Source organism: Sinocyclocheilus anshuiensis, unplaced genomic scaffold, assembly GCF_001515605.1.
Source record: "Sinocyclocheilus anshuiensis isolate Anshui unplaced genomic scaffold, SAMN03320099.WGS_v1.1 scaffold515, whole genome shotgun sequence".
NCBI classification, from domain to species: domain Eukaryota; kingdom Metazoa; phylum Chordata; class Actinopteri; order Cypriniformes; family Cyprinidae; genus Sinocyclocheilus; species Sinocyclocheilus anshuiensis.
Window position 1 is genome coordinate 400,331 of NW_015548243.1, and position 21,534 is coordinate 421,864.

General features: G+C 35.5%; 1 protein-coding gene across 1 annotated transcript; it reads right to left on the reverse strand.

Moving 5' to 3' along the window:
- Positions 1-1,204: 1,204 nt before the first annotated feature.
- Positions 1,205-21,298, reverse strand: LOC107655112 (SH3 domain-binding protein 5-like). Its single transcript, XM_016442529.1, has 9 exons — positions 20,969-21,298; positions 19,996-20,058; positions 16,522-16,650; positions 6,885-7,049; positions 6,631-6,761; positions 5,522-5,564; positions 4,305-4,524; positions 3,092-3,418; positions 1,205-1,945 (listed from the first exon to the last, which is right to left on the reverse strand). Exons 1-9 carry the CDS (start codon positions 21,047-21,049, stop codon positions 1,770-1,772), a joined length of 1,335 nt encoding a protein of 444 aa, XP_016298015.1. The 5' UTR covers positions 21,050-21,298; the 3' UTR covers positions 1,205-1,769.
- Positions 21,299-21,534: the final 236 nt, after the last annotated feature.

Here is a 21,534-nt window from a genome sequence, read left to right on the forward strand (position 1 = left end):
TTCCTTTGGCTTGCTTGTGGCCCAAATTTGGCAAACAGGAGCGGACTGCCCAAGTGCCATCATTCTTCACAGTATGTGGGCTGGAGTAAGATGTTGGATCTGGGCCAGAATTAAAATCGATGTGGCCCAGATTTGGGCCAGTTCTGCTTTATTTGGTTTATTCATGGCTGACATTGGGCCTTCTTTTGGCTTGCTCGTGGCCCAAATCTGGCAAACAGAGTGCATCAGAATTCTGAGTATTGCATCAGAAACGAGTGATGGAAATGCCAAATTTCGGGGAAAAAAAACCCTTAATTCACAAAAAAAGTTTTTACGCTGGCTTGAGGTGGTTTTTGATTTGTGTGAAAAAGGTTAACGTGAATAATGGGGGATGGAACACATTTGCAGAATAAATTCCTCATTGCGCATCACAAAAGTCATCATTGTAATAACATTTAAAAATAGCTTTTTTCAAAGTTCAGCACTGTTTTGTACTGATGTATAAAGTAGCAAGAGTTTTCAAAATCCGGATCGGATCTACATAACAGAAATGATGATTGTTGGATAAAGGTGGCTAGATTTCATCCCTGTATTAACAATCTCCTCAGTTTCTCTCGAATGCAAATCATCCATTTTTTAGTGATAAATAGAAATGAACCGATATTAGCTTTAGGCTGCAATGTTAAATGTTGATTGACTTAATGACTTACAATGAAAAAAAAGAGACAGGTTAGGCTAACCAATCCTTGTTTGTTCACTTGGACTTTGCTGTTTTCATTTTAATGCATTGTTTTTTATTTTCCCTTTGTCTTTTTCTGTTCTGCGCCCAAGAGTGTTTTCCTCTTCTATTAATTTTTGTGTTTATATGTACTCACTTGATAATAAAATACATTTTTGAACTCATTTATAATGCTAGACGGAAGTTAAATAGAACATTTGCTTTTATTATTTTTTTTACAAATAAACTTTTGGTTATTTATAACAAGTTATTAATTATTTTCACTGAATGATTTTGGGAAAAATCAAAAGTATTTGTCAAAACTTATCTTTTCCTGTTCCATGAAAATCTGTCATATGGGTGAATTATTTCTTTGAGTTTGAGACTGAGGCCTTGTTTATGAGGTCTGGTGAGATCTCAAGACCAAGATTACAAGATCAAGACCATGTTTTGTAATAAAGACATCTTACTGTGTGAAATCATAACAGTGGAAAGAGACTGGTGCTGTGAGCATCTGTTTATTACACAAATAAGAACTTGCATGAAAACACATCGATAACATCATGATAGCGAGATAAACGTTGAGTATAAATATATAGCTTTGAACTACGTGAGTCCCTCTTTACGTTATGACCTGTGGAGTGGAAAACATAGAGTAAGACAAGAGTGAAAAACAAGTGCTGGCATCACACTGGCCGATTTTCAGAGGCAAGCTTCATTTACACAACCAGTCGTTGGAGAATCAGGTGGTTTCATCCATTCTAATTCATCAAAATCCAGCCAGTTTTGAATCAGCTAGTGAGACGCAAAGGACAGAAAACAAGACATGAAGAACATCCACTCAGTGATGATGAAAAGTTCAATAGTTCTAGTCACTTCATAGCTGATGTCTGCACGACGATTCTAATACTTCATGGTTTTTCTGGCTTCAAACCAGTCTGAGATGAGCTCTCTGTAACACTGAGATGATAGCAGTTTCACAATGGTTCCTTTGATGCATCATACTGTCGTCTCAGATACGGGCCCCTGCGCTGAAGGTTTGGTTGGAGCAGGTGGTGGGAAGGTGGGCTTCTTAAACACTGTTGAGAAGCAGCACTGCTGCTGTGTTTGAGGTCACAGTGAATGGATGAGCGTCTGTGTCGTCATCGAGAGATAAACTGCGCAGGCTCTTCTCCAGGCGGGAGCTTTTCTGACTGCTGATGTTGTTTGAAGGTTCAGGTTTAACTTCTGCTCCTTCTGCCCTCTCACCTGTTAGAGAACACAAAAAACACAAATGTTTTTCATTTGAATTGCTCTGGATTCCAATTTAATGGTTTTATCAAATTTGATCAAGTTTTATCAAACTCAAAAGCATGTCTAATCAATTGAATTTATAAATAACAATTTTCTAATTTAATTAAATTTGGACATTAATTGTTTTTTTTCCCCAAAAAAAATTCTGAGTTGTCCGTTTAAATTTTTCTGGATTTCCTTATGATTTAACACAAATTTATCATCAAAAACCGTGGTTATCATATGAATGCATAAAGCTTTAAAAATGTAATTAATTCTTTCAAATGTATTAAAATTATTACACACAGTATGCGTGGCATAATGTTGATTACCACAAAAAAACTAAAACAAAAAAAAACTACTCTTTCCTGTCATTTTCTGAAAAAAGGGTTATGGAGCACTTCTAATGGAAATTAATTTTATTAAACATTTGTGTATTACTTCATCTGTTTTACAGTTAGGGTTTGCCGTATATTGTTATGTCAACAAAGTTGTAAAATTACAAAAAAAAATACATTTACGAGTACATTTTTAAAGTTTTTAAAGGCAAAGTTATTTTAGTATCATACTATTACAGTTTTTATTAATATTTTGAATTAATTTTATTCTCATATTTTTCATATTTTATGTTTTCCATTTTCATTTTAGTTAAAGTTTTGTTGTGTTTTTGTCATTTTTAGTTTTTATATGCTAATATAGTTTTTGTTCATTTTAAAAGTATTCATTTTTAATTTTTATTTCAGTTTCAGATATTTTAGTAGTAACTCTAAAGGAAAATTACAAATGTTGCCTAATTAAAATAAATAGATAACATTTTATTCTCTTATTTCATTAAAGTTTATTTAGTTTTGGTTTAAATGAGCTATAATATCTTTACACATCAGCCCCAATTACTACCACTGTAAATTAATTTTTGTGGAAAATCAACATTATGCCACACATTCTGTCAATTGACCTTAATTTGAACCAAGAACACTCACAAGATACGAGTAAAATTAACACTCTTTTACACTCACAAGATATGAGTAAAATTAAGTAAAAAAAAAAAAAAAAGTTTGCTAGTTGGCCTGTAACTTTATTACTCCATACAGTTCTCATAGTTCAAGGTCTTTTGTCTCTCACCTCTTTCCTGTTCACAGTCGGGTGACGAGGCCCCGCTGCACTCACTACGAGGGCCCAGCACCGGAGACACCTGCTCAAAACCCTCCAGAGACCCCGAGCCTGGCAGCTGGAGCAGGTCAGGACAGACAGAGAGGGACGAGGAGGAGGAGGAAGAGGAAGGGTACGGGCAGGAGGAAGAGAGCAGAGGATAGGAGGAGGAGGAGGAGGAGGAAGGACAGGGCAGGTCGAGAGGAGCAGACGTGGAGCTCATGCTGCAGGTGGACTGGGTCTCAGGATCGTCCTCTGATGGCGAGCCGTTACAGCTGTCCTCGAAATTCACAGACATCACTGTACAACAAACACAGAATGCATTTAGTCTCCAACTTAACTTCATGCTGTTGAATGGAGACTGGAAACAATTCCTGTTGAAGACAGGTCAAGTCAAATCACATTAGTTTCTATAGAGCTTTAAACAGTAGATGCTGTTTCAAAGCAGCTTCACAGCATTAAACAAGAGAGTAACAGAATCAATGATGCAATGAGACAAATTCTGCTGTAAAGCAGCTCGAAAAAGACAACAGTTTTATTATTCAGCTCAATTTCAGTGTTTGTTCAGATTCGGTTCATTAACTGTAAAGTTGAACAATTATGAGTTCAGTATTAAAAAATATTGTAATATAAAATATTTTATCATACATAATATTTTTAATATATAAAATTACATTTTCTTTCTTTGATTTTGGGATGAACATGAAGCTGATAATGTTTTGCCTTTAATTCAAAGTAAAAAAATAGAATCTGTGATGCAAATTTGATCAAACATTAGACTAATTAAAATTCTGCTTCTAAAGTAGTTTCATAATTCAGCTCAAGTGAGATGAGTTTTGATTCAGATTTGGTTCAATAGCAGTGTAAAGTTAATTCATTATAAAAACAAGTTCATATCATTAATAGTACTGAATTAATTACATACTGATTTAATACATACAGTGGCCCTGAAAAAAATAAGCAAATAGCACAAATAGAATTGTGTTAGGTTTAATATGGGAAAATATGATATTTTGTTATCTGATGCATTAAAATTCATAGTTCATAATCACTTTTTTGTGCCACTGTATTAGCTCAAATGTTGTTTATGCCGTCTAAAACAGGCACAGTTGAAGCTAAATCAAACTGAGAGACTTTCACTCTGAATTACAATCAAATCTTGGCATTAATGTGTGATCTCACTTACTCGATATGCCGTCAGACTCCATTTTGAAGTTTTCGATGTCATCGGTGACAGTCCCGTCATCTTCGGCCCCCACCCCTCGGCCCCGGGGCCCCATGGCAGACAGTCGGCGCCGTGCATGGATCTCATCTGAGATGGTCTCCAGGTTACGAAGGGCGGTCCGATACTCGGCTTTGGCCTGGGTGAGTTTAGCCTGACGCTCGTCAACCCGTCGCTTCAGTTGCTGTATGGGAGGACAAGGAGAAGCGGAGAACAGGTCACAAATAATTATGATCAAAATCAGATCAAATCTACATGTTAGTTTGTGTTTCGAAAAAGAATATTCATGCATTACTAAAACCATCCAAAAACTCACATTTCTTCCTGATATTGAAAAAAAGAAAAAAAAAATTTTTTTGACTAAAGAAAATGAAGGCTACTTTAGGATAATTACGATGTTTTTACACTGTGACATTATTTTTATGACAAATTAGACCAATTTCTCCCCAAATGAATATGCCTGGATGTTTTATTTGTTTGTTTGTAATTACCCATGTTTAATGGTGTTTCTCCTGAGATTCTCATTAGTGTATTACATTAACAAAATATAAAATATATTAAAATATATAATAATAACAAAATATTTTTATATATTTAAATATACTTTTTAAAATATTTGTAAAGTATTATTTTTAATTATATTTAGACTTAATTGAAATATTTTTTTAAATAATAAAAAAAAAAAATTACTCATTACAAATTGTACGTAATGTGTCTGGATGGTTTGTTTATTTATTTGTTTGTTTATTTAGTAATTTCCATCATTTTTAAAGGTGATTCTCATTACTATATTACGTACTGTATTTTTTATAAAAATATATTAAAACATCATTTAATGTTTTCAAATATATTTAAATATACATTTAAAAATATTAATTTGTTTACATTTAATTGAAGTATTTAAAAAAAATAATATAAACATACTGTAATACAATGATTTATTTATAAACATCAACATAAATTCATTACCACAATAATGCATAAACCATTGCAATTTAACTAAATTCAGATTAAATAAAATACTATTTTATAAAATTATGTGTGTGTGTATATATATATATATATATATATATATTAAAATTAGCCTTCATTTTTATTCAGATAAAATATAATTTATTTTTTTCAGTTTGGTATGAATCATTCTTAGAATATTTTTTTGTACAAAATAAAAACTGGCGTACCTCGAGCTGTAGATAATACTTGGCCTTTAATTCAAAGTACGGCCTGCAGAGGGAGAGAAAGAGAAAGATCAGAGCAGAGTGAGTGTCAGAGCCAGTTTCCATGGCAACAGCAGGACCGGCACATTCCAGCAGCAGAAGCACATCTGGAACCCATTAGAGACGCGTCCCACTGAATTACACTTCCATCCACAACCCAAACACAGCAGAGCGGAGCAGAGGCCCGCGGAGGGGCCCACAAAACACTCGACTCTCATTTCCATCAGAGAGGAAACACTCTGTGGCTTTTCTGAAGGAAAAATCATTTTATTCCCAAATATTAACACGCTTGAAGTGAGTTCATGTGATGCAAACCCTGCAGAACATGTGCTTACAGAACTTGTTCCAGCAAGATTTTAGGGAGTCTTCGTTTTATGTCCATTACAACATGATTTATATGTATGATCATTATGTAAATGCCTCAGACACTTTGAGTTTTGCCCATTATATCATCATATTCAGTGTGGGGAGTTTTTAAATGTTTTGTAACAGTTTTGACATCAAGAGAGAGTGAAAAATATACGTTTATTTTAAATACACTACTGTTCAAAGGTTTGGGGTTGGTAAGATTTTTAATGTTTTGAAAGAAGTCTCTTCTGCTCACCAAGGCTGCATTTATTTATCAAAAATACATCAAAATTTGTGAAATATTTTTACTATTTTAAATAACTGTTTTCTATGTGAATATCTGTTAAAATGTAATTTATTCCTGTGATGTAAAGCTGAATTTTCAGCATCATTACTCCAGTCTTCAGTGTCCTTCAGAAATCATTCTAATATGCTGATTTGCTGCTCAAGAAACATTTCTGATTATTATCAATGTTGAAAACAGCTGTGCTTTTTTTTCACAAAAAAAAATTGAATAGAAAGTTCATAGAAAGTTAAAAAAAGAACAGCATTTATTTGAAATCGAAATCTCCTGTAACATTATGAATGACTTTACTGTCACTTTTAATCAGTTTAATGCATCCTTTCTGAATATAAACATTAATTAAAAAAAAATTATAATACCGACCCCAAACTTTTGAGCAGTAGTGTATGTATATCAAAAACACTGACTTGTGTCCTCTGACCTGGACTTGTTGATGGTGCGTTTGAGTTTTTTCTCCAGTTGTCTCATGTGGCTGATGGCGGCGTTGTATTTAGCTGCTGTTTCTCTGTGCTCGATTTCACTGCGTGTCCTGCTTTGCTCCGCCTCCATCACCTGGAACAGCCAATCAGAGCAATTCAGAGAAATTAACTGCATAGCATAATGCACAAAAGAACAGTGGCCTACACTAAAGGACCGTATGGCTTATGGTTTTATCAGTTGTGTTGTGACTCTCACCCTCTGGGTGGCATGGTTGAGCATCTCCTGCCAGGCCGAGTCAAACTGCCGGCTGTCCTCCTCCAGCAGACGCTCCTCGGCCAGAGCGATGGTTTCCTTCGCGGCCCGGAGGATCTCGATGGCCCGCTGATACTCCTGCGTGGCTCTCTGAGCTTCAACCTGAGCCTGAAAGACGAAAACTTCAGAGACTGAGGATGCTTTCACAGATTTGGTGAAGAACGAGCTGTTTGCTTTCCAAACTTTTGAAAGCAACTCGTAAAGCAACCCGGTGTTATCTGCAGACTAATACATGATGCATGTCTCAGCAGCTCATATTCTTCATCTCTTGCAGTGCATTGATGACAGTTGCAAGCGAGCACATGTTAAGACATTACATAAGTGATGATGATGCTTCCTTAGTGTTACCAGGATACAGCAGTAAACAGCTGCTGTCGATAATCACTCATTTGCTGCTCATATTAATGACGCAAATTTACCACATAAAGTGCCATGCACTACAGTGTGAGAAGTTCTGCTGGGAAGTTTCTACCAATGAAGAAAGAACGAGTGTTATTTAAGTGACTTTATATTTCTCAGCTACATGACTAAAATTGGTACATTTTTAAAATGAAAACTAAAAATCATAAAAAAAATCATTTTATTACTTGAAATAAAATAACATTAAAAGTAATGCTAGTTGCAAAGGCATCATTTCTCAAGTACTAAAATAACTAAAACGGATATAAAAATGAATAAGAACTACGTATACAGACAAAAAATACAAATAAATAAACTGAAATTCATTCATTTAAATTCATTTTAAAAATAGGTAAAATAGAAAATATAAAAATAACCACTAATTTAAAATATTAATAAAACTTAATTAAACTAACTAATTGGACCTTATTTTGTTTTCTTTTAATTTCCCTCAATGAAACATTATTAGTGCTGATGATGCAGCATATTTTTGGTTACTTAAAATAAAATAAAATATATTAAAAACTTAATTTATTGAAAAAAGAATAACTCAAAGTAAAACAGAAATAAAAGAAACTATAAGACATTTAAAAAAAATTATTAAAAATAACAAACACTCAACAAAATTACTAGAACTTTAACTAAAATTAAAATAAAAATGGAAAATATAAAAAAGCTAATTCAAAATTTCATAAAAACTATAATAATATATTAATGACACTACAATAACACCACAGTGATGTCACATTCCTCTGTCTCGTCTGAGACTGAAACAACATTAAATCCCTGTGATTCCTATCAGTGCTGACAGATTAGCCAGATTAGCATTAGCCGCTCAGGTTTAATTGGTCATGTGACCGCTGCAGTCTCTGTCTCTCTGCGGGACGAGCTTCTCATTTAGAGACGATCCCTCTTACATTATTCAAATCTATATTCTGCTAAGGAATTCATAAAGAAAGCTTGGACAAGAGGCTACTGTATATTTCATAAAGCTCAATCTCACCCCACTGTATCACTCACTTCATGAGGTATTTCTTAGTTATATCCTCTAAACTCAGCAACCTTCAGATTTTGAAGGAATGTTTAAGGTTCAGTGCAAATTAATCACAGATGCTATCTATAGAGTTAAGCACAAAACTATTTAAACTCAGATTATCAAACCAAACAAGAACTCTGTTTATAGTCAAGAACTTGAAATATTATTTCAAAGCAGCTTGTGCTTTTCTTTAGTGCTTGTAATTCTGTAAATTCAGTTGCACATGTATTATTAATATATTATTTGAGCTGTGAAGTTGTCAGAATTGTAATTTTGTCTTTTCTAGAATGATAAATGAGCATTTATAAGTATGCATTACTGTGTTTCCAAAACATCTCAACTTTGCTAAATCAAGATACATTAACTTGAGAAGCAAAAAGACTTCTTAAATTGTGTTTTCTAAAAAAAAAAAGTTTATGCTTAAAAAAAAAAAGTCTGCCAGTGTGGTCAGAAAAATAATCAAACGTTCACTTAAGTAAATTTTTTTGATCCTATTGGCAATTTCTTTTTTCTTGTTTGAAGCTTAATTTTAATATAATTTTCAGAAAACAAAACTTAGTATCTCAAGTCATTTTGCTTGCATCTTAATTTGAGAATGTTCAGATATTTGCAGTGGAAAACAAGGCAAAAATATTAAATTGGAAAATATATATGTATTTTTTTTTTGCATTGCAGTTAATTTCTTGTATCCTTATATCATGCAAATGTTTACCAGCTTTACAGTCGTGACAGGAGATTGACAAAATGGATAACTTTACATGAACAAAATTACTTTAAAGTGATATTATCATACTAGTTTCTTATTAACTTTTATAATGTCTTTTTCTTTATTTTTTGCATGCTTTATGTGTGTCACAGTCCATTGAAAATCACAGCAGAGTCAGTGGCTCGGTCAGTGCTACTGTGCTTCTGTTTTTGCACTGGCCTGATTATGGACACACAGTCCTCAGCTGAAGTGTTAAGTGGAGTGTACAGGTGGAGAGAGCTGTAGAGATGTAGTGGATGACTCACACACTCAGACGTCACGCTGCACCGCTGAGATGAAGGGCACACTTAGTTTCCTTGAGTTCATGAACGTGTTAGCTAATGCGTCACGTCAAACGTGTCCAGAACTGACCTTTCAGAGCATTGTTCAGAACTGACCATTCAACATGATGAAACAATGCATGTACTGCAGTAAACAAAAGTTGCATTTAGCCCACTGCCAACACAAGGATGTGATGGCCTGTCTGCGTGGGCACGGCGCTGAACCCTCAGCTCTGAATAGCTAGTAATAGACTCATACATTACCCAGACTGATATTTGCATAAGTTGCAAAGTGTTTGTTTAATTTCAGCAATTTTCTTTAAGTCTCATTTGTTTACATTAAACTGTATTATATTATATTTGTATACTGCCTTATAAAAGTTTGGGGTCGGTAAGATTTTTTAATGTCTTTTGCTCACCAAGGCTGTATTTATTTGATTAAAAATACAGTAAACTCAGTAATATTGTGAAATATTATTACAATTTAAAATAACCGTTTTCTAAGTAAATACATTTTAAAATGTAATTTATTTCTGTGATCAAAGCTGAATTTTCAGCATCATTACTCCAGTCTTCAGTGTCACATGATCCTCCAGAAATCATTCTAATATGCTGATTTGCTGCTCAAGAAACATTTCTGATTATTATTAGTGTTGGAAACAGTTGTGCTGCTTCATATTTTGGTGGAAACTGTGATGCATTTTATTTTTCAGGATCCTTTGATGAATAGAAAGTTCAAAAGAAGAGCATTCATTTGAAACAGAATATAATAATAACATTATGAATGTCTTTACTGCCACTTTTGATCAGTGCATCCTTGCTGAATAAAAGTACTAATTTCTTTCAAAAACAAAAATCGTATTGACTATAAACTTTTAAATGGTAGTGTATATTATATTCTTTATATCAGCAATTGTGAAAACTGCTCTATAAATATTGGCTATTAAAAAATCAACTGACTCAACCGATCATCATGCACCGCATGACCACAGAATAATGCAGAACTGCATCATACACTACAGATAATGAGAGATGATGCATTTCTCCTCATATGCTAAACAGTCATTGTGTGTGGCTTATAATAGTGTGGTTTTGAGTGAGCTGCTCCATCACAAAGAGCTACAGTGTGGGTCCGGCAGGGTCTGGAGAAATGATTGTTGTTGTTATGTAACTCATGATGACCTGCGTGTCTAAAGACCTTAAAGATCCTATACGATGTTGTCTGTTTTTTTATGTTTTTGTAAGTCTCTTCTGCTCACTAAGGCTGCATTTATTTGTTAAAAATACAGTAAAATCAGTTAGATTTTGAAATATTATTACAATTTCAAATAAACATTTCTGATTATTATCAATGTTGAAAACAGTTGTGCTGCTAAATATTTTGTGGAAACTGTGATAAATTTTATTTTTCAGGATTCTTTGGTGAATAGAAAGTTTTGGGTGGTTGCCGGGGTGTTGCTATATGTGGTTTCTAGGGCTTTCTGGGTGGCTGCTAGGTGTTTTCTTCCTGTTTGTTCTGAAAAGATGTGCAAATGTGCATCTGTGGGATTTTTTCATCTGTTTTTATCACCATTTCAGATGGCTACTATTTTGTTAGTACATATTTATTGAGATCAAGCAGCTTCATTACTTTAACTACTTCAAATGATCATGTGTCTGCTTAAGTCACACTTTCTTAGCTGACACAAGCCTTTAGACACTTTCACTCACAGGGTCAAGGTGAGGTGAAGCTGAGCTCTGTAAACACTGTAATGACAGATTAGAGTTACGTCAGGGAAGATTCTATACAGGTACTATACTATACAGGTATTCAAGGGCAGGCTTTAAGATGGTTTAGATCCTACCTGTCCGATCGCTACCACTTTGTTCATTTAAATGGGGAGTCGTCTCAATTATCACCAGTAAAATATGGAGTGCCACAAGGATCTGTCCTAGGTCCTCTACTATTTTCAATATACATGTTGCCCCTTGGTAATATTATCAGAAAATACGGGATTAGTTTCCACTGTTATATGATCATATTACCCCAATTTTCTCTGTTCAAAGTCTCTGAACTGGCTACCTATTAAGTTCTGTATCAGTTACAAAATATTATTACTTACCTATAAGGCCCTTAATGGGTTAGCTCCTGTGTACCTAACTAGTCTTCTACCACGCTACAATCCATCACGCTCCCTAAGGTCGCAAAACTCTGGACTTTTGGTAGTACCTAGGATAGCAAAGTCCACTAAAGGAGGTAGAGCTTTTTCGCATTTGGCTCCCAAACTCTGGAATAGCCTTCCTGATAACGTTCGGGGTTCAGACACACTCTCTCCGTTTAAATCTAGATTAAAGACACATCTCTTTGGCCAAGCATTCAAATAATGCATCTCATAATCTTGTACTGCAGTTATATCTGATCAAATGCACATTATTATTCTTTAGCTTGGGTTAAACAAGTACATTTTGCTTGGTTGGAACAGCAGCTATGCTAATTATGTTTCTATTTGTTTCTCTGTTTCTGCTGGAATTGACATCCCGGATGAGAATTGAATTCTCACTTGCCGTGGAGATTTTAAGGTCAAAATTACACACACTCCTTCATCCTTCTGTCTGTTCACACACACTCGTTAAGTTCTCAGTGTCTGCACTGAGGACGGAACAGAAATGCACTGTCTGTTTTATTCAGTTTCTCATATTGTTATAATGTTTTTGACAGGCAGCACAAGCATCTGAACCTATTTCTTTCCCAAACTCGGTCAGACACGAGGCCGATGGGTTTTTCATGAGCGGTGTTCGCTGAAATCATGTCGAATTCATATTTAATGAGCTCAGCAGCATCATCCGAAGATGTAGAATCATCTCAGCACACCCTAAACTCTGTCTGACCTATACTAAAAACCGTGACCCACTTCTTCAACTATCAAAGCAAGTTCATCCACCTGAAGAAACAGAGGAGACTAGCCACTCTGCTGACACAATAACTCTCCTTTAAATGCAGGAAACTTCCCCGTGTTTTTGTTAGCATTCACTAAAATGCAGAAGTATGTTTATTTAACACACTTCCTCCTGTCTGATGATCACACAGGAAGGTTGATTATTTCGTTGTTTTTTTTTATGACCTTTCTCTCCATGCATATATGACACATATGAAGAACTGTAATGCACAAGCCACAGCGTAAATCTCCCAGCATCCATTACAAACCAGAGGAATTCCACAACCACATCCAAAATGAGACAAAGATGGCTGTTTTCCATCTGCTCTAATGGCTTTTGGGTGGAGCAGTGAATAAACAATCCAGCTCTTTCTTCATGACTCTCCATGATTCATGCAATCCAAGCTCTCTCTCTGTTTCTCTGTCCCTGATCACTTTCCTATCATAACAAAATTCATGTGATATAAACTTTAATTTTCCTGCTTTTGCAGAAAACTATGGCAGCCCTGAAGTGCAAAACAAAATCAACCAACAAATCAGAAAACACATCAATCCGACAGAACTTGCATCAGTCAGGTGAGCACCTATGTTTACCTTTTTCAGTTGAACATGAAGTTCTGCATTTCCAGTGTTCTGAAATGGAGCACTAGTTCACTGAGTATTTGTCACGTTGCACACACACGAGGGATGAGGAGACGCTGGAGAATATATTGACAGGACTTTCACTGTATACTGTATGCCAACTACTTTTTTTTTTTAATTGCATGTGATGCAGTATGCAACAGTAACCCAACATACTACATTAGTAGTACACTATCACTAGTGCATATGTAGTACACTAGTATACTATGTTGTCATATGACCTCAATTCAGTTACTATCTCAGATATGACAACTATTATTTAGATTTTTTGTAAACTTTATGAAATTTCTGAACTAATTAAGTCCAGAAAATACGTAAAAACAACAACAACTTTTCATTCACCACACTATAAATACAAGGTTAAGTCAAGTGCAATGCATTATGGGATGTATGGACATGCACATTTTTGCAAATGTAGCTGGTCATTCAGATATTCCATGAATACTGAAAATGTGCATATTTGCACTGTATACTACTGCATAATGCTTACTGAACAAATAGTATGAATAAAATGATTGGTGTGATAGTAACAATATCAGTGGGTAATCTAAGTCTAACTGTCTTAATCTAAGTCTTTAAGTGTACAATTTGCAGCAAATGTAGTATGTCATCTGTGTATTCGATGCATGCATAAAATGTGCATACTATGCTGAAGAAATGCATGTTGGCATGCAGTTTTTAAGAGCAGAACAGAAATGTGCAAACAATTTCTTGCATATTTTAATGTCCAGCTGGAGAGATGGACTAAAATAGTTCTACATTTGCATATGAGATGATGCACCAGCACTTTCAGTGGTTTGATTGGAGACTGGTGTTAATTTTAGCCAGTCAAATGCAGTCTCAATCTGGATAACATGTGCTGTCTGACCTTGATTTGTCCATGATAATGTGTGTGTGTGTGTCTCTTTTCTAACCTCCTTTCACACACACAGACACACAGACACACGCTGTGAAGGTGTGAGGTCAGCTGACACGTGCTGCAGTCTGTCATTGATGTCTGATGCTGCTGTTCACGTGACACACAGACAGAACACAGACAGATGATGCAGAACAATTGAACGAGAGCTATCTCTCTCTCTCTCTCTCTCTCTCTCTCTCTCTATCTATCTGTCTATCAGTCTGTCTGGTCAGCTGTAGGTCAGTGGAGGCGTGGCCATGTGCTGTGCTCTGATTGGCTGTAAAGTGGGCGATGGCAATCAGACAGATGGACAGCTGGCAGTGCTGATGCTGACCGTCTGTCTCATCTACTGACACAGACAGATCATGGTGGTCTTTCAGAGTGATGACAGGACAGTTACACAAGACCACCTTCATTTGATTACCAGCACAGACACACACACACACACACACACACACACACACACACAGTCACACACACATCAATTAGTACCAATTTAGTGTAAAAAGCTCAAACCGCACAGTAATGCTTGAGGCTTTACACAGATCACACACAGTGATATAATGCATAACAAGATTAACTCAAGCCACTAAATCATATTAGATAACATGCAGAAAGGTGTGTGCGCTGAACATATTTACTCCACCTGAATTATTAAGCATCGTTGTGACTGATCGTTTTGATCAATCGTTCACAATGAAAGCAGGAACATGAATCAAGGAAAGTAAAAATGTCATTTTTGACTGTAGTAATGCTTACAGATGCCATAGAGATACAAATCTAATGACTTCTTATTTATGACCTGTTTTACCAGGAGCTTTTATAAGATTAGCTGACGATGTCTTTTTCCTGTTGGCGTTTTACTCACTCATGACTAATCTCAGATCATTTTGTTTTAATGTGTGTAAAAATAGACTGAGAATATGAGCTTCTGACTGTCTGAAGGCTTCTCACATCTTACTAATGAGAGCCTGACACTTCAACTGCACATAAATTAGTTTATCTAATGCAATTATAGATAAAAAAAAATAAAAATAATAATAATGCTTTTATTCAGTAAGGATGCATTTAATTGTTAAAAAGTACAGTAAAGTCATTTATAATGTTACAAATGATTTCTATTTCAAATAAATGTGGTTCTTTTGAACTTTCTATTCATCAAAGAATCCTGAAAAATAAAATGGATCACGGTTTCCACAAAAATATCGGGCAGCTCAACTGTTTTCAACATTGATAATAATCAGAAATGTTTCTTGAGCAGCAAATCAGCATATTAGAATGATTTCTGAAGATCATGTGACACTGAAGACTGGAGTAATGATGCTGAAAATTCAGCTTTGATCACAGAAATAAAATACATTTTAACAGATATTCACATAGGAAACAGTGATTTTAAATTGTAATAATATTTCACAATATATCTTTTTTTACTGTATTTTCAAAAAATTTATTTCTGATGAGATTTGTGATCGTAAACACTCCACTTCTGTTGGGTTTTGACTGCGTTATAATTGAGTTAGAGACAGAAGCTGAGCACTCTCACCAAAGTCACCTCCTGGATATAAAAAGCTCTTGTATGACTGTGTGAGTGTGACATTTGTGTTGATTTATCACTGTCACAAGGTGATAATATAGAGCATTTCATGGCTGAAAGCAGCAGGGATCTCAAATCCTTCTTCACACACAGCAGACGTTCTAAACTGCACACACTTTCACATAATGACAGATGCTTGTACAAATGAAACATCAGATTTATGTTGTAATAATTGTCACAGTGCTAAGGTGTTGTGGGTCGTTGTGTTCTGAGGAGAAGCATGCATTTAGACACATGAGAAGGACGTCATGTTCGGTTTTCTCTCCAGAGCTGTTTCTATCTATGGGAAATGCCAAAGTCTGTTTGCAAACAAATGTCTGTACGCTGGACTGCAGGTGGTTCATTATTGAAATGCTGACAGCACTAGGTTTGGGGGTGGATGGTGCTCATGTGACTATGAGAATTTAAACTGGGGCAAATGTTTTTCTTAACAACTGCTTCTATATTTATATCATAATTTCTTTGATCATTGAATATTGTAGTACATTAATTATGTAAATGTACTGTTTAACAAAGATTACACAATTGGTTCATGCCACTTTACAATGTAAAACAGTTTGAAGTTACTTTGCACTGCTTAAAAAATGTTCAATTCAATTCAAGTTTATTTGTATAGCGCTTTTCACTACGCCTTGAAGTAAAATATATTATTTGTATAGTGAACATTTTTACTTTGTGGCCAAGAAAAAAGCCATTAAAGTCATTTCCACATAGTTTACACATAGATTCATTGTGTCTGTGTTAACATACTGGTACAGTAATATGAAGTGAACCAGCTGAGGACCGTCTCAGAGAGTCATAGCCAGTTTTCCAGTCTGTCGCTGGCTGTGGGCTCTGAACGATTGCTGAACCTGCTCCTCAGATGTTTCCTGCTGTTCAACAGCCAAACCTTTATTGCATAATTCTGTGCTTTAGCCTGCTTTCCTGTTGGCATTAGTGAATGACTATATAAAGTGTTTTTCCTAAGTGTTCATTGATTAGATAAGAATCCAGAAAATCCACACCTTGCAAACTTCAGTGTAAGATATTGCTATGAACAAACTGAACATGGACGACGGATTGAAGCTCACCTGACGCGCCACTCTCCTGGCCTCCCAGTACGGTTTGGAGTCTTCTACGGCTTTACCGATCTTCTTGACCTGCTCGTCCAGCTTGACCGTGGCCTCCACTAGGACGGCACGAAACTTCTGTCGGGAGTCCTACATAACAGTGACCTTTTGGGGTGAGTAAATCTAAAATCAAATGCACATATACTCAAGTATATCAAACAAAAGTCGGTTACACTGTATCTCGATGGCACAAACCTCACAAATTTGTCAAATTTAATGTGCAGTTCTTTAGTTCAAGATGTAGATGAGTTTGTTTCTTCATCAGATTTGGAGAAATGTAGCATTGCATCAGTGTCTCAGCAATGGATGCTCTGCAGTGAATGGGTGCCGTCAGATTGAGAGTCCAAACAGCTGATAAAAACATCACAATAATCCACAAGCAATCCACACCACTCCAGTCCATCAGTTAACATCTTGTGAAGTGAAAAACTGTGTTTGTAAGAAACAAAATCTGTTTTAAATAATTGTTTACAGCCAGAGTCCATAATCCATAATAACGCTTCCCCAAGTGAAAAAGTCCATCTCCTGTTGTCTCTCACATCAAAATATTAGCTTAGAGCTGTTTTGATTTGTAAACGGTGCTTGATCTGTGCAGATTTCTCTCCTGATTCAGATTTTAACCGGAAGCAACTGTTTGAAGTTAAAAAACACCTTAATGATGGATTTGTTTCTTACAAACACAGTTTTTTCGCTTCACAAGACATTAACTGATGGACTGGAGTGGCGTGGATTACTTGTGGATTATTGTGATGTTTTTATCAGCTGTTTGGACTCTCATTCTGACGGCACCCATTCACTGCAGAGCATCCACTGGTGAACAAGTGATGCAATGCTACATTTCTCCAAATCTGATGAAGAAACAAACTCATCTACATCTTAGATGGACTGAAGGTGAGTACATTTTCAGCTAGTGTTCATTTTTGGCTGAACTATTACTTAAACACAACTTTGTTCCCTAATGAAGTGCATTCACCCTCCTAAGGCCCATTCAGATGTTAAAATTGCATTTTTGTGTGCAATGTGCATCAGTGAACAGTGCTGTCTAAGGCTCACACTATTTCCATGGACATCATAGTATTGTGATGCATTATGGATAATATATTTAATTCAACTGTATGAACTACTGAATAAAAGACAGTGACAGATGAATACTTGTCTTTGTGTTGACAGACATTACAGTGCATGCAGTCTGTGAAATCTGAATAAATCTCAGTTCATTGAAAGGCTCATCATATCCAGGCAGCGTGAACTGCATGCTCAGGAATCTCTGAATTATGAGCGTCCATCTTTCAGTTTCACAGCACTGTCTGAAACGCTTCAATAATCAGCCTTTTGTAGCTCTCTGAAAAGCACTGCTTCAGCTAACTCAATTCAGCATTTAACACAGTTGAGAAAGAATCCACACCCTGCTTTCTAAACAGAAAACTCCCTCTCACGCTAAAGAGACCATCACGTTTGTTGCATAAGATAAGCAGAGGGCAAGTGTGTGTGTATATGGTGTCCAGCTCTGAATGAATCTGTCATCGGGTGGGTTCGGTCGCTCAGATGACATATTTAAAAACACTGACATCTACATCCTTCCACACAGGACCTCAATGACAAAAAGCACGTCAGAGGGATTTAGACTTCCTCTGACAGAATGACACTTCCTGGTTCATTCTGCTGAATAACCACAGGCCAAATAGAGTCAAATACAGAGAACTGTGGATGAGTATTTTATAAAACAATCTGACAAGGAACAAATAGTCCTGAATCTGAAATTAAGAGGACTTTAAAAACACATATGTCCAAATTCTAGGGTTACTGAAACTAAAACTATTGAAAACATTTTTTGTTAACTGAAATGAGGCTTAAATAAAATTAGATGAATAACTAACCAAACCAAAATTAGAAATTTTGCCTTGGCAGCAGTGTTATTTTAATATAATTGAGATACTGTTATAGTTTTTAATAATATTTTAATTTAGTTTATTTTTATATTTTCAGTTGTCATTTTAATTTTAGTTTAAGTTTTGGTGATTTTTATCATTTTTTTTAAACGTCTTTATATTTGTATTCATTTTTAGTTATTTTAGTGCATCAAGTTAAACTACACAAAGATGAGAAATGTTATATTGGTAACTAGCTGAAATAAAAAATTTTAATTATAAAGTTTAATCTTGTTATTTCAAGTAACAACAATTTCAGTTTCAGTTTTAGTTTTAGTTAACTATAATAACCCTGCTTGACAGCTAAGTAAAATGGGTTTGGTTGAGGCACTAAAATTATTAACTGGAAATAAATAAAAACTAAAATTGAAATAAAAAACAAAAAATATAATACAAATTAATTAAAACAAAAATAGTATAATAAAAAAAAAAATGACAAAGCACATAAAGTATACTATAATAGCATATCAATAATAATAAATTAACACATTTACATTACACACTCTACATTAGTTGAGATTAATTCCTGTTCACAAGTGTTTTACAAAATAAGATCTGATGATCACAGATATATATGGTCACACTTTATTTTAAGGTCCAGTTCTTGCTATTAACAAACCATTAACTATGACTTTTGCCTCAAACTCCTAATGTGCTGCTTATTAATAATTAGTAAGGTAGGTGTTAGGTTTAGGTATTGGGTAGGATTAGGGATGTAGAATATAGTCAAGCAGAATATGTAATAATAATAACAGGCATGCTAACAAACAACTTTAATAGTGAGAATTAGTCCCTACTAAAGTGTTACCATACACTCTAAAAAATGCTGGGTTAAAAAGGGACAAACCCAGCTATTAACAACCCAACCGCTGGGTCAAAACAACCCAATAGCTGGGTTTGTCCCTTTTTAACCCAGCATTTTTTAGTGTATACATGGCAAATTTTACAACAATGTAGATATAGATTATCACTGTGCTTTGATAATTATTATTGCTGACACTAACACAAAGTTTTCTTTTTTTGTAGGTAGTAACATGATATTCTCTGAAATACTTTACTTTTTATACCATGGTATTATCATCGACACCAGCCATTTACCATGGTAACATCTCAGTGCTTTTTCTAAGGAAATCATAAATCAGCTGAAATAAAACATGGAAATGAACGTTTCTGATGCCAATTTAGCAACTGGCAATTACTTCTGTGTGTTTCTCTTCTGGAAGAAAGTCATCTGGGTTTGGAATGACAAACATTTTCCTAAACTACTCCTTTAGCTGTCGTGGCCTGTGGCTTTCAAGGCAGGAATTCCAGACTCGGATAGAAGAGATTTCCTCTGTCTGCTGCTCAACAGATATAAAGTGTGTCAGTCACATGCAAGAAACTTCCTATTGGTCAGTGGCAGAAGGGGGGAGGGTCTGAGCGTTTAGACATTTTCCACTTTGGAATTCCGCCCGCAACCATTTTCAGTGAAAACAGTGACACCATAAAGCATGCATGTGAACCTTACCTCCAGTTCGGTCTCCCATCTGTTGATGTTATCTGTCGACTGATTCAGTTTCTCCAGTTCACCCTGTAGAAGAGATAAAGCGAGGCAGAAGGGAGTTAAGATCGCAGTAAGTTGTCTCTTGCAATGCCAGCAGGCCGACAACATCTGGAAAGTGTTATTCAAGTAACCCAACACTGAGATTAAGCTCATATGTGCTTTTCCTGCAATGTTAGCTACACGCTGATGACACACAGATGTTGTTTTCATTACAACATCATGCGTTTATTTTCTTTCATGGGTGGAGGATGAAAAACCAGTTCAGCTAGCACAACTAGCACACAGTCTAACACAGAAAGGTTCTTCACTTTCAAGAGAAAAGCATACACTCTAAAAAATGCTGGGTTATATTTAGCCCAGCATTTTTTAGAGTGTAGATATAGGCTACATACAAATGTACATACATTTTACACTTTAGGTGTTTTCTAGTGAATGCATCGCATCGTATTATTCTTACACTTTGTAAAAAGGACTGTGCACGTGAGCTTAACTCTTTCCTTTACAGAGGAAAATGAGTTCTAAATATGACATCAAAGTAAACATGATTGTCAACGCGGTTCCTCAGTGTAGCAAACAATGAAACAATGTAACAGAATATAACAGCTGATGAAACGATGGGGTTCCCCTCATCAGATCAAACAGCAGCTGCTGAACTGTTTGAACAAACAGAACATTATCTGATCGGATTATTAATGCAATCCAATTGCATTGGATTTTTTAATTTTTATTAATGCAATCCAATTGCATTGGACTTTAATCCAATCGGAGTTTGATGGCTCGGTCTATCTTCAGTTCTAGTTTCGGGAAGGTATATATATAGCTTATAACAACATACATATCCATAGCCTATATCTTAACACAACCTTCAGTCGGGTTTCGCTCTAATCCGGTTTAAATGGTTCTGCCGATGTGAATTCTGGATTGTGTTGCTCTGTACCTGAATCCTCGGGTCAACCTCCTCTTCCTCCAGGGATACCGAGTCTTCATCAGATTTGTTATCTTTCTCCGTGTCGTTCATTTCGATAGCAGACGTGATTCGTCTATTTGGCTACTGGTCGAACAAAGCGGGTCTCTGTCCGGGAGAACGGGCTCAGATGATCCGCGCTCACTCCATTAGTAGGTACAGCCAGAAAACGCGATTAAAAGAAAAGGGTACGATCTTTCCTCATATCCAAAAGATAGGCTACTTAATCTGCCAAGACACAAAAACTCACACAAAACACCGGCAGACTCGAGAATGAGAAGCGGCTGGAGCTCTGAGATCTTGCCCGCCCCCTCCGGTACAAACACTCGCTGTCCTGCACGAGGGTCACTGCAGTTCACATGCACACACTGATACACTGAAGCAGTCTTATTTTAGTATTATCTATATAATAGAACATTATTTATTCATATTTTGAATTAGGTATTTTCAGTTGTCATTTTAGTTTTAATTTACATGCATTTTACATTATATTTTAGGTTCATTTTTTGTACTTCAACTTATTTTATCTAAATTAATTG